Source organism: Rhinoderma darwinii, chromosome 1 (assembly GCF_050947455.1).
Source record: "Rhinoderma darwinii isolate aRhiDar2 chromosome 1, aRhiDar2.hap1, whole genome shotgun sequence".
Classification (NCBI taxonomy): domain Eukaryota; kingdom Metazoa; phylum Chordata; class Amphibia; order Anura; family Rhinodermatidae; genus Rhinoderma; species Rhinoderma darwinii.
In genome coordinates, this window is record NC_134687.1 from 320,474,340 (window position 1) to 320,487,945 (window position 13,606).

A 13,606-nucleotide genomic window follows, 5' to 3' on the forward strand; every position below is an offset into this window, starting at 1 on the left:
GTCTTGTGGTGCTAAAACAGTGGAAACCCCCCAAAAGTGACCCCTTTTTGGAAACTAGACCCCTTGAGGAATCCATTGTAGTTTTCATGGGGTGCATGCGGCTTTTTGATCAGTTTTTATTCTATTTTTAGGTGGCGTGGTGACTAAAAAAACAGCAATTTTACTATTGTTTTTTATTCAATTTTTTTTACAGCGTTCACCGTGCGCTATAAATGACATATTCACTTTATTCTGCGGGGCGATACGATTACGGCGATACCAGATGTTTATAGTTTTTTTTTATGTCTTATGTCGTTTGCACAATAAAATACATTTTGTAAAATATAATTTATTTTTTGTGTTCCCTTATTCTAAGAGCCATAACTGTTTTATTTTTCCATCAGGAAAGCCGTGCGAGGACTTATTTTTTGCGTAACGAACTGTAGTTTCGATCAGTACAATTTTTAGGTACATTCGACTTTTTGATCTCTTTTTATTCCATTTTTTGGGAGGTGAAGTGACCAAAGAATTGTGATTGTGGTACGGTTTATTATTATTTTCTCTTACGGCGTTCACCGCGCGGGATAAATAATGACATCGTTTTGTAGTTCAGGACGTTACGGACGCGGCGATACCAATTATGTATAGTTTATTTGTTTATTTATATATTTTTATTAATAATAAAGAACTGATAAGGGAAAAAGGGGGACTTTTACTTTTATTACTTTTAAATCTTTTATTTTCTTATTTTTACACAACTTTTTTTTACTTTTTCACACTTTTTTTACTTTGTCCCACTAGGGGACATGAGAGCAGGAGGCTCTGATCGCTATTCTAATACACTGCACTACATGCGTAGTGCAGTGTATTAGAGCTGTCAGCTGTTCGCTGACAGCAAGCATAGTGGGTCCTGATTTTGTCGGGACCCACTAGGCTTCCGTCGATGGCGTAGCCAGAGTCCATTGTTAGGATTCTGGTTGCCATAGTAGCCATCACGGCCCGCTATCGTGTAGCAGGCCGGCGATGGCAGCTTAACCCCTAAGAAGCCGCGATCGCTATTGAACGCGGCTTCTAAGGGGTTAATCGGCGGGGACCACCGCGATCGGTCCCTGCACACTAAGCTGTGATAGCCTGCTGTCGGAAACAGCAGGTATCACAGCTCAGACACGCGCCGGGGAAAGATGGCGCCGTGTTTACTCAGGTCAGTAATAGTACTGACCTGAGCGCGAACGTTCTACTTAGCAGGACGTACTATTACTGACCTGAGCGCGAAGGGGTTAATAGAGAGTAGAAAGCAGTGTTATGTTCCTTTTACAGTGTTAGTGAGCCCCTTAGCTTATCCATAAGGCATGTCCACCCCTACTACGGACGACAGCGGTAAACCACAGTTTTCACAGGAAACATTGATCATTCTTAGTAGCCATCATCTGAATTGTCATTTGTTTATTGGGTTTACAAAAAATTGCTGGGGATTAAAGCTGAAAAATAATGTGATAATTCCTAAACAATATGATTGTTATATTCCTTAGACTACACATAGAATATTTGTATCCATTTTCTATGACATTAAAAGGGTTTGTCCCAAGTCACCACTCCCTGTCCATATGTCCTAATGAGGTATATAGAGGTCATGGAGGAAGGGGGGGGGGGGCTTCTGCTTGGGACCCCTGTCTATAAGCCAGAATCGAGAGCCACTATGTAAGAGGTTACCACTCTGGCAGACCAGAACCATCCTTGCAGTACATGGCCGGTCATCCATTTGAAAGCCAGCTGGCGCAAGGGAAATTTACAGCAAAACCGGTCTTCTACCAGCAATAAACATTGAAGGCCAAGGGCTATATAAGCAGGGCTCACTTCTATTTAAAAAGGCTCTGTCACCAATTTATCAATTCTCTATCTCCTAACTAATCTAATAGGCGCTTTGCTGCTGACAACTACAGTGTAATTTGTTTAAAAAAATGTTTATTATTTGTAGTTATGAGCATTTTTCTAAATATGCTAATGTGGCTCTAAGAGCTAAATAGGAGGTGACTCTTTCTTTTCAATCTGGGCTGTGTAATGTTTTCTATATGACGCTGTCCAATCAGCATCCAGCTTCTCCCCCTTCCCTGTCCAGCAACACAGCATGATCATATAGTATACAGCTTCCATTCCCGACTGTGTAGTCAACTGGCAATATCTCCGGTTGTGTCACAGCTAGAACTGGTGTCATATGAAAGATTAGAATCTCCTCTTCCATATGCCACCAAAACTGTTCTAGGTGGTCCAAAGCCAGAGATATGGCTGTTTGAAGTGATCCCCCATCCTTCTAGCCTCGGGCTCTCACACTGTGTGAAGCAGCTTGATGCGGATAGGATAGCATCAGAGGCTGTGAGGTAGTTCCACCTCAGAAGAATCGCTGGTGTTGACACCCACTTGTCTAGTTTAGACACATTTGAAATAAAAAGTTTTGGGACACACTTTTCACTAGAATTATCAGTGTGACAGCGCCTATTAGATTAGCTAGGAGATAGGGCATTACTAAACTAGTGACAGAGCTTCTTTAAAAAGTGGCTTTTCTTTGTGAGACAACCTCATTAACATTTTAATCATATTACTTCAAAAGTAAAGAAACTCCTTCTATGTTGGTGTAGAAACCCTCTTTCCTCTAGACGTAGTGGATATCCCCTTAATTACTTTGGTTGCTGGTCTGTGAACTTAGGCTCCAGGTTCAGCCTTCAAATTGACTGCTTTGTTTGTGTTCTGTCACCACATTACTCCTACATAATCTAATTGGCGCTGTAATGTAGTCATGGTCGGTGCTTGAAACACGTAGGCTCGGGCACACGCCCGCACCATCAACCATCCTGGGACTGCGTCTCGTTCTACATTTTATATCTTCTATTGTCAATAAAAGTGGGATCCACGTATACTTTTTATCCCGACACAGCGCTGGATCATTTCTCCTTTTTTCTTGCCTCTTTAAATAGGTTTTCCCGTCTGGTAAAGTAATGACATATCGGTAGGATAATTTTCTGATTGGTGGGGTCTGACTGTCAAGACCCCCACTGATACTGAGAATGAAGGGGCCGCAGTGCTGGTTCTGCGTTGTGGCCCCTCCACGATGGAGCTCGTGGCAAATTCCTGCGCAGGAAACTGCAGAACAGCTCCATTCAAATGAATTGGGTAGTGCTACAGTTCCCCGCAGATTTGGGGCCCCTGGAGCGCCGCGGTGCAGGTAAAATTTGAGGGGGTTACATAATTAGTACGGTTGAAAAAATACACATGTCCATCAAGTTCAACCGAGGGATGGGAAACCAAGGGATGGGTTGCAGCGCTAAAGCACGATTCTCAGGATTGTGGGGATCCCAGCAACATGCCATCACTTTATGAGATGGAAAATCATTTTCTGGGTGTAGAAAAGTAGCAATTTACAGATAGACTCACTTTTTGCGCAAAGATTTTTTGACATTTTACGGGGGAAGCTATTAACTTTTCTACTCTAGTTTTCTGGCATAGAAAAGTTGCAAATGCTTTAAAAGTCCCAATTTGCGCAAAAACTGGCGATTTTTGAGGCATTTACGTCGCCCAAGGCACTTTCCCAAAGAGTGACTGGGTCTTAGCAAAAAGGGGCATGGCCTTCCATGTCCCAACAAATTTACCACCATTTAAGCCAGAAGCTAGCGTAAATTATGGCAGAAGTATCGTGCGCCTCTTATTAAATTAGGCTCATCTTACTCCAGCTGCGTTCATTTTTAGACTGGCATATGAAACGCCAGTCTAAGTAAACCAGCTTGTTCCAAACAGCATGAAGTAAATCCGAATGTTCAAAACAGCATGCACTCATTATGTTTGGCTGTTGGAACAACCTGTCCATGAGTAAACTTACCTTGGTAAAGTCCATACAGTCTTTAAGCCCCCTGGTCATGCACCAGTACCTCCAGACGTTTAAAGCATACAGAGTAGCTTTGGTTGTGTTTGAGCTCACAGCGCTGATACAGAGATCCTTCAGGTCATCATGAAAATTAAAGATGGGGAACCTGTTGAGCTTGGTCGAGTATGCTGTAAATAATAGACAAACATCACTGTATCATACAAGCATAACAATGGTTATTCAATATATGGTTTTTATTAGCAATAAAAAGATAATTGTAAATAACATCACCATCAAGGTCCTTATATACAGTCGTACATACCGGAATAAGAGCCGTATATAACCTTGTGTAAAGAAAGAATTATGAAAAACCATGGGTAGGAGCTGTTAGTCCTATTAAGATATATGATCCCTATTATTTCACTGGCAAGAAGTTTCTTAATTTAAAATAGTAAGGAAGATTTGCTTAAAAGTAGCAAAGTGGAATTGAAAGTCAAGTTGTAACTTTCTTGAGGATTGCCTAGGTTTTATGCTGTATGTTTTTCAATTAGGAAATATATTAAAGCGGCTCTGTCACCAGATTTTCAAACCCCTATCTCCTATTGCAGCAGATCGGCGCTGCAATGTAGATAACAGTAACGTTTTGTTTTTTTTCAAAAACGAGCATTTTTGGCCAAGTTATGACCATTTTTATATTTATGCAAATGAGCCTTTCTTATGTACAACTAGGCGTGTTTAAAGTTATGTCCAACTGGGCGTGTATTATGTATGTACATCTGGGCGTTTTTACTTGTTTTACTAGCTGGGCGTTGTGAATGGAAGTGTATGATGCTGACGAATGATTCTCACAGCAGAGAATCCCCGTCTATGATGATAGCGAACCTTCTTTCCTCTAGACAAAAAGGCCTATATTTTCCCTTTTTCACCCCTTTTTTAATACTGGCACCACATTTGCTATGCGCCAGTCCTGTGGAACAGAGCCTGTCACTAAAGAATCCTTAAATATTAGAAATAATGGTCTGTCGATCACAGTACTTAATTCCTGCAGAATTAGTCCAGACCCAGTGTTTTATCTATTTGAGTTTTTTAAAAGAAGCACGGTAGTGATAATTATTACATAGATAGTACGGTTTAAAAAAGACATATGTCCATCAAGTTCAACTAAGGGATGGGAAAAAGGGAAGGAATGAAACAAAAATTCTACACATTGACAGAAGAGCTGATATTTTTTCATTCTAGGAAATTATCTAAGCCTTTTTTTAAAGCCATCTACATCCCTGCTGTGACTAGCTCCTGCGGTAGACTATTCCATAGATTCCCAGTTCTCACATTAAAGAAGGCTTGTCGCCTCGGCAGATTGAACCTTTTTTTCTCCAGATGGAGGGAGTGCCCCCTTGCCTTTTGAGGGGGTTTTACATGGAACAGGATTTCACTATATTTCTTGTATGGGCCATTCATATATTTATATAAGTTAATCATGTCCCCCCTTACAGTAGTCGTCTTTTTTCAAGGCTAAATAGGTTTAGTTCTTTTAATCTTTCCTCATAACTTAGATTCTCCATGCCCCTTATTAGCTTCGTTGCTCTTCTTTGTATTTTTTCCAACTCCGGGGCATCCTTTCTATGAACTGGAACCCAGAACTGAACTGCATATTCTAGATGAGGCCTCACTAATGCTTTGTAAAGTGGTAATATTATATCCCTGTCCCGCGAGTCCATGCCTCTTAATGCACGACAATATCTTGCTGGCCTTTGAAGCAGCTGATTGACATTGCATGCTGTTATTTAGTTTATGATCTACAAGTACACCCAGATCCTTCTCAAGTAACCCTCTCAGTATAGCTCCCCCTAGGACATATGATGCATGCAGATTGTTGGTACCCAGATGCATAACTTTACATTTATCTATATTAAACCTCATTTGTCAAGTGGATGCCCAAACACTCAGTATGTTCATATCAGCTTGTAATTTACGAAACATCTTCCATAGACTGAACAATACTACATAGCTTGGGGTCATCTGCAAAAATAGAAATAGTGCTATTAATCCCATCCTCTATATCATTAATAAATATGTTGAATAATAGTGGTCCCAGCACTGAACCCTGGGGTACACCCCTTATAACCGGTGACTATTCAGAGTAGGAATCATTTACCACAACTCTCTGGATACAGTCCTTGAGCCAATTTTCAAACCAGTTATAAACTAAACTTTCTAAACCTATAGTCCCTAATTTACCCATTAGACATCTATGAGGGACAGTGTCAAATGCCTTTGCAAAGTCCAAAAATAGTGTATCCACAGCGGCTCCTCTGTCTAGGCTTCTACTCACCTCTTCATAAAAATAAATGACAACTTCTTTCCTTAGTAAAACCGTGCTGGCTGTCACCTATAATACTATTTTTTGTCACATACTGTATATAGTCCCTCAATAGCCCTGCAAACATTTTTCGCATGATGGATGTTAAAGAGGCTCTGTCACCAGATTATAAGTGCCCTATCTCCTACATAATATGATCGGCGCTGTAATGTAGATAACAAAAGTGTTTTTTATTTTGAAAAACGATCATTTTTGACCAAGTTATAAACAATTTTAGATTTATGCTAATTCGTTTCTTATTAGATAACTGGGCGTGTTTTTCACTAACTGGGCGTTGTACAGAGGAGTGTATGACGCTGACCAATCAGCGTCATACACTTCTCATTGTTCCAGCCCGGCTTCTTTCACTGCACAATCACGCTGTGCACAATCACGCTATGCAGTGAAAGAAGCTGGGCTGTAACAATGAGAAGTGTATGACGCTGATTGGTCAGAGTCATACACTTCTCTTTACAACGCCCACTTTGGTATAAAGTAAAACACGCCCAGCTGTCTATTAAGAAACTAATTAGCATAAATCAATTTTTTTTTATAACTTGCTCAAAAATTATAGTTTTTTCAAAATAAAAACCACTATTGTTATCTACATTACAGCGCCGATCAGATTATGTATGAGATAGGGCACTTATAAATCAGGTGACAGAGGCTATTTAACCACTTTCCGACCACCCCATGTAGATTAAAGGGCTGCAGCACTGGTCCTTGTGTGCCTGTAGCCCGTTAATCTACATGTGCTCCTAACAGAGAACACAGGCCGTCCCCGCAGCCCAGCATCTCCCAGTTCAGGCTGCTACTTGCAGCCTTAGTACTGGCGGAAAACATCGGGTCGGATCACAGCAGTGATCCGAACCGATTAACCCCTTAGATGTGGCAGACAATAGCGACCGCCGCATTTAAGTTGTTTTAGCAACATCGGCACCCCGCTACGCGATTGCGGGGGCCAATTTTTGCAGGGGGGGGGCGATTGTTATGGCAACCGGAAGCCTAACAAAGGCTGCCAGATGTAGGACCTAATATGCCTCCTGTCAGTGTGAAGCTGACAGGTATAATACCCTGCAATACATAAGTATTGCAGGGTATTATAACAACGATCCAGCAATTGGATCTTCAAGTCCCTAGTGGGACTAACAAAAAAAAAAAGTTAAAAAAAGTTACAAAAAAATTGACAAAAGTAAAATGTCAAAATAATAACATTTAAAAAAAAAAAACGCCTGTTTTCCCTTATAAAGTCCTTTAATATTAGTAAAAAAATTAATAAACTATGCATAATTGGTATCGCTGCTTCCCTAACGGCTTGAACTATAAAAATATAATGTAACTTATCCCGCATGGTGACCGCCATAAAAAAAAATAATAATAAAAAAAGAAGATACCGGAATCACTATTTTTAGTCACTTCAGCTCCCAAATAATTGCATAAATAGGGATCAAAAAGTCGCATGTACCCAAAAATTGTACCAATAAAAACTACAGTTTGTTCTGCAAAAAACAATCCCTCACACAGCTTTCCTGATAGAAAAATAAAAAAAGTTGTGTCTCTTAGAATATGGCGACACAAAAACAAAATAATTTTTTTAAAACCGTGATTTTATCGTGCGAACACCGTAAAACATAAAAAACCTATATACATATGGTATCGCTGTAATCGCATTGACCCGCAGAATAAATTAAATATGTCATTTATAGCGCAAGGTGAACGCCGTAAAAAAAAAAAGAATAAAAAATCAATAGAAGTTTTGAAGGTCTAATTACACTAAATTCAGCAAAAAACCTATGGGATCAAAATGCTCACTATACCCCTAGACAAATTATTTTTAGGGCTGTAGTTTCCCAAATTAGGTCACTTCTAGAGGGTGTCCACTGTTTTGGTCGCTCAGGGTCTTTGAAAATGCGACATGACAACCGGAAACCAATTGAGTAAACTTGAGCTCCAAAAGCCAAATAGCGCTCCTTCCCTTCTGAGCCCTGCCGTGTGTCCAAACAGCAGTTTCTTACCACATATGGGATAGTGCCGTAATCAGGAGAAATTGCTTTACAAATCTTGGGGCGCTTTTTCTTCTTTATTCCTTGTAAAAATTGATAATTTCTAAGTTTTATTGAAAAAAATTTAGATTTTCATTTTTACGGACTAAGGCCTCATGCACACGACCGTAGCCGTGTGCACGGCCGTGATTTTCGGGTCGGCCGGCTGCGGACTGTCAGCGGACTGTCAGCCGCAGGCCGCCCGCAAATCGCGGGACATGCACATGGCCGCGGCCATTGTTTTCAATGAGCACGGACCGCAGAACCGAGCCGTAATAAGACATGCCCGTTCTTTCTGCGGTCCGGGATTCCGGGCCGTGCACGGACCGCAAAAACTACGGTCGTGTGCACGGCCCCATAGAAAAGAATGGGGCCGCAATTCTCCCGTGGATTTTCGGGAGAATTGCGGCCGCAAAAACACGGTCGTGTGCATGAGGCCTTTGTCCACTAAATTCCGCAAAAAACCTGTCGGGTTAAAATGCTCACTGTACCCCTTGATGAATTCCTTGAGGGGTGTAGTTTGCCAAATGGTGTCTTTTTGGGGGGTGTTTCCACTGTTTTGGCACTACAAGACCTCTTCAAACCTGACATGGTGCCTAAAATATATTCTAATTAAAAAGGAGGGCCCAAAATCCTCTAGGTGCTCCTCTGCTTCTGAGGCCGATGTTTCAGTCCATTACCACAGTAGGGCCACATGTGGGATATTTCTAAAAACTGCAGTATCTGGGCAATAAATATTGAGTTGCGTTTCTCTGTTAAAACCTTTTGTGTTACAGAAAAAAAATTGATTATAATGGATTTTTCGACAAAAAAAATAAATTTGGAAATTTCCCCTCTACTTTGCTTTAATTCCTGTGAAACACCTAAAGGGTTAAGAAACTTTCTAAATGCTGTATTGAATACTTTGAGGGATGCAGTTTTTAAAATTGGGTGACTTACGGGGGTTTCTAATATATAAGGCCCTCAAAGTCACTTCAAACCTGAACTGGTACCTATAAAAATAGGTTTTGGAAATTTTCTTGAAAATGTAAGAAATTGCTGCTTAAGTTCTAAGCCTTGTATCGTCCTAGAAAAATAAAAGGACGTTCAAAAAACGATGCCAACAAAGTAGACATATGGGAAATGTTAATTAGTAACTATTGTGTGTTGTATTACTATCTGTCTTACAAGCAGATACATTTAAATTTAGAAAAATGCTAATTTTTGCAAATTTTCTCTAAAGTTTGGTGATTTTCACAAATAAATACTGAATTTATTCATCAAATTTTTCCACTAACATACAGTACAATATGTCACGAGAAGACAATCTCAGAATCTCTTGGATAGGTAAAAGCATTCCCAAGTTATTACCACATAAAGTGACACGTCCGATTTGAAAAAATTGCCTGCGTCCAAAAGGCCAAAACAGGCTCAGTCCTGAAGGGGTTAAGCTTACTGGTCTATAATTACCTGGGGAAGACCTAGAGCCCTTTTTGAAAATATTATTATTTTATCAAGAGTTGTTGTTAAAAAAATAATAATCACTTTGATGCAGCATGCATTACCTTTATTAGATATTTCTTTCTAGGTGAAATTCCAAAAGATTCTTCTCTCCGTTGGGTCATGTGACACTATGTAGAAATTTTGAGATTTACAGGCCTTTCTACTCCTGCAAGCTGTCACCATCTAACAGCGTGACCCACTTCTCATTGACTACGTACACGCCACCCCCATTCTCCACCGAACTACCCCTTCTACACGTCACTGCGCCTCATGTCACAGCACAAGCAGAGGCTTGCAGCGTGCAGAAGCGCTGTAAAACTCCGTCCGCTTTCTCAGCACAGAGGCATCATGGGACATGTAGCAGCCTCAGAGTGCGCTAGCTGCCGGTTAGACTACTTCCCTTGTGTAGAGAAGTTATCCAAGTTGGTGGACCGAGAATAATCAGCTATTGAAAAATCACTTTAGGTACCAAGTTTAGAAACTTGCAATGAGGCTGAATTAGTAACGAGGCTCAATTAGTAAGAAGGATGGGACACCCAAAAAAGCAAGTTAAGCAGGTGACATTTAATGGAGAATTTACTTTATTCCTAATCATGTCATCTGTCATTGGATTTTCCTGTGTAAATACAGTAGCGAAGAAGGCATTTAACCCCTTAACGACATGCCACGTACATGCAAAAAATGAATTGCTAGTATAATAAGCATGTTCATTATTCCTGCAGATTAAACACGAAAAAATAGCGTAATCCTCAAGCTGGTAGAGTAGAGACAATATGTTTGTGTGTGAGTGCGCAGCTTCATAAACTTGGATGTGATCAATAATAGCTGGATCCTGCATGTCTAGTCTCGCAGTAAGGCCTCATTTACACGAGCGTATTATACGCGCGTGCGACGCGCGTGCTTTTCACGCGTGTCGTACGCACCTATAATAGTCTATGGGGCTGTTTAGACGATGCGTGAATTTTGCGCTGCGTGAGTGCGTTGCGTAAAACTCACGACATGTTCTATATTCTTGCGTTTTTCACGCAACACGCACCCATTGACTTCAATGGGTGCGTGAAAACAACGCATGCCACACGGACGGTCCTGCGTTGCATGCGCGAAAATCACGCAAGAGCTGTCAAAAGGATGAATGTAAACAGAAAAGCACCACGTGCTTTTCTGGTTACAAACATCCAAACGGAGTGTCAAATTAGAGATGAGCGCACCGAACTTCACCGGGTTCGGCCGAACTCGTTTTGACCGAACCCGGCAAAAAATGTTCGGGTACGCGACGTCAGGAGACAGTCACTGCCCACGGTGCTCAAAGACTTAAACTGTTTCAGCACCATGGACAGTGACTTTCGATCACAAAATACATATACGTGTAAAAAAAAACAGAAGTTCGGACTTACCGATAAGTCCCGGCTCCTTCCTCCAGTCCGACCTCCCGGGATGACAATTAAGGCCAAGTGACAGCTGCAGCCAATCACAGGCCAAGCACAGGCTGCAGCCAATCACAGGCTGCAGCGGTCTCATGGCCTGCCGCGTCATCCTGGGAGGTGGGGCCGGATGACAAGAGAGGGACGCGTCACCAAGGCAACGGGCGGGAGACCGGACTGGAGGAAGCAGGCAGTTCATGGTAAGTTTGAAAGTCTTTTTTTATTCACAGGTTGGTGTATATTGTGATCGGCAGTCACTGTCGAGGGTGCTGAAAGAGTTCCTGCCGATCAGTTAGCTCTTTCAGCACCTTGGACAGTGACGGGCGTTGACTAGCCTCATCTCTATGATGGCGGCTGCGCGAAAATCACGCAGCCGCGCATCATACACGGATGACACACGGAGCTGTCAATTGCCTTTTGCGCACGCAAAACGCAGCGTTTTTTTGCGCGCGCAAAACGCACACGCTCGTGTAAATGAGGCCTAAGTCTCGCTGACCTGACGGATTGGCTGGATACAGGATACATAGAAGCTGTATCTCAAAAAGTAAACGTTTTTTTTTTTATAAAACCCGATTCAAACATGTTTAACCCCTTAATGACCGCCGATACGTGTTTTTACGGCGGTCATTAGTGGGCTTTATTCTAGAGCGCCGCCAAACTACGTCGCTGCTGTAGAATAAAGTAAACAAAGCAGGGAGCCGTGAAATCTCCCTGCTCTCAGCTGCCAGAGGCAGCTGAGGGCTGGGGGCGTCCCTGCTCTGCCGGGTGAGATCGATATTAGTATCGATCTCACCCGTTTAACCCTTCAGATGCGGTGCACAATAGCGAGCACCGCATCTGAATGGTTTTGGAGAGAGGGAGCTCCCTCTCATCTCACTGACACCCGGCGATAAAATCGCCGAGTGTCTGTGTCTTCTATGGCAGCCGGGGGTCTAATAAAGACCCCCAGGTCTGCCTGGAGCGAATGCCTGCTAGATCATGCCGCAGGCATGACCTAGCAGATGCCTGTCCGTTTTAAACGGACAGGCAGTAATACACTGCAATACAAAAGTATTGCAGTGTATTATAATAGCGATCGGAGGATAGTGAAGTCCCCTAGTGGGACTAGTAAAAAAGTAAAAAAAGTTTAATAAAGTTAATAAAAAAAAAAAGTGAAAAAAAAAAATTAAAAACCCAGCTTTTCCCCTTACAAAATGCTTTACTATTAAAAAAAACTACAATAAAGCAAAAAAGTTACACATATTTGGTATCGCCGCGTCCGTAACGACCCCGACTATAAAGCTGTTACATTATTTAACCCGCACGGTGAACGTCGTAAAAAATAAAATAAAAAACAATGGAAAAATTGCTGTTTTCTGTTAATCCTGACTTTAAAAAAATTTGATAAAAAGTGATCAAAAAGTCGCATCTACTCTCAAATGGTACCAATAAAAACTGCAAGTCGTCCCGCAAAAAACAAGACCTTATACAGCTATGCTGACGCAAAAATAAAAAAGTTACAGCTCTTTGAATGTGACAATGTAAAAATGTAAAAAATGGCTTGGACATTAGGGCCCAGAATGCAAGCAGGGGGAAGGGGTTAAAATAGAATAAAACATTGATTTTTAAAAAAAATGTAAATAAAAATAAAGCTTTACATAGCCTTTAATACAGGAAGTGATGGGAACCCTGATGCACAGCCTGCTATTTGTTTGTAGGTAGTACAATGTAACATAGCGGAGATCAAACAGAATAGTTACAAGTCATTTCCTGTTGTCAAAAGATCAGCTGCCATAGAGTGAAGAAGGATTATATATTCCATCTGATCTCATCAGTAGGGTCACTATGTTAGGTAAGACTTGGGGGTGAATAGAATTCTTCTAAGGCTGGATTCACACGAGCACATTACGTCCGTAATGGACGGACGTATTTCGGCCGCAAGTCCCGGACCGAACACACTGCAGAGAGCCGGGCTCCTAGCATCATACTTATGTACGATGCTAGGAGTCCCTGCCTCTCCATGGAACTACTGTCCCGTACTGAAAACATGATTACAGTACAGGACAGTTGTCCTGCAGCGAGGCAGGGACTCCTAGCATCGTACATAAGTATGATGCTAGGAGCCCGGCTCCCTGCACTGTGTTTGGTCCGGGACTTCCGGCCGAAATACGTCCGTCCATTACGGACGTAATGTGCTCGTGTGAATCCAGCCTAAGAGTGACAAGATGTAGCCAGGATGCAACTATAAGGGTCCGTTCACACGGAGTTTTTTGACACGTTTTTTGACGCGGAAACCGCGTCGGAACACGCGTAAAAAAACAGCCGAAAATGCCTCCAATTGATTTCAATGGGAGGTGGAGGCGTATTTTTACCCGCGAGCGGAAAAACCATCTCGCAGGAAAGAGAAGCAACATGCCCCATCGTCGGGCGTTTATGTCTCTGATCTCCCATTGACATCAATGGGAGGCAGAGAAAGTGTATTTCGCTGCAT

The 13,606-nt window shown here is 41.8% G+C and overlaps 1 protein-coding gene across 2 annotated transcripts in view; it reads right to left on the reverse strand.

The window, feature by feature from the left end:
- Nucleotides 1-13,606, reverse strand: part of KIAA1958 (KIAA1958 ortholog) — a 164,906-nt gene that overhangs the window by 9,176 nt on the left and 142,124 nt on the right. For both annotated transcript variants that reach the window (XM_075825585.1, XM_075825584.1), the window contains exon 3: nt 3,848-4,020. In XM_075825585.1, the coding sequence (XP_075681700.1) occupies nt 3,848-4,020 (173 nt within the window). The remainder of the gene's footprint in view (nt 1-3,847; nt 4,021-13,606) is intronic.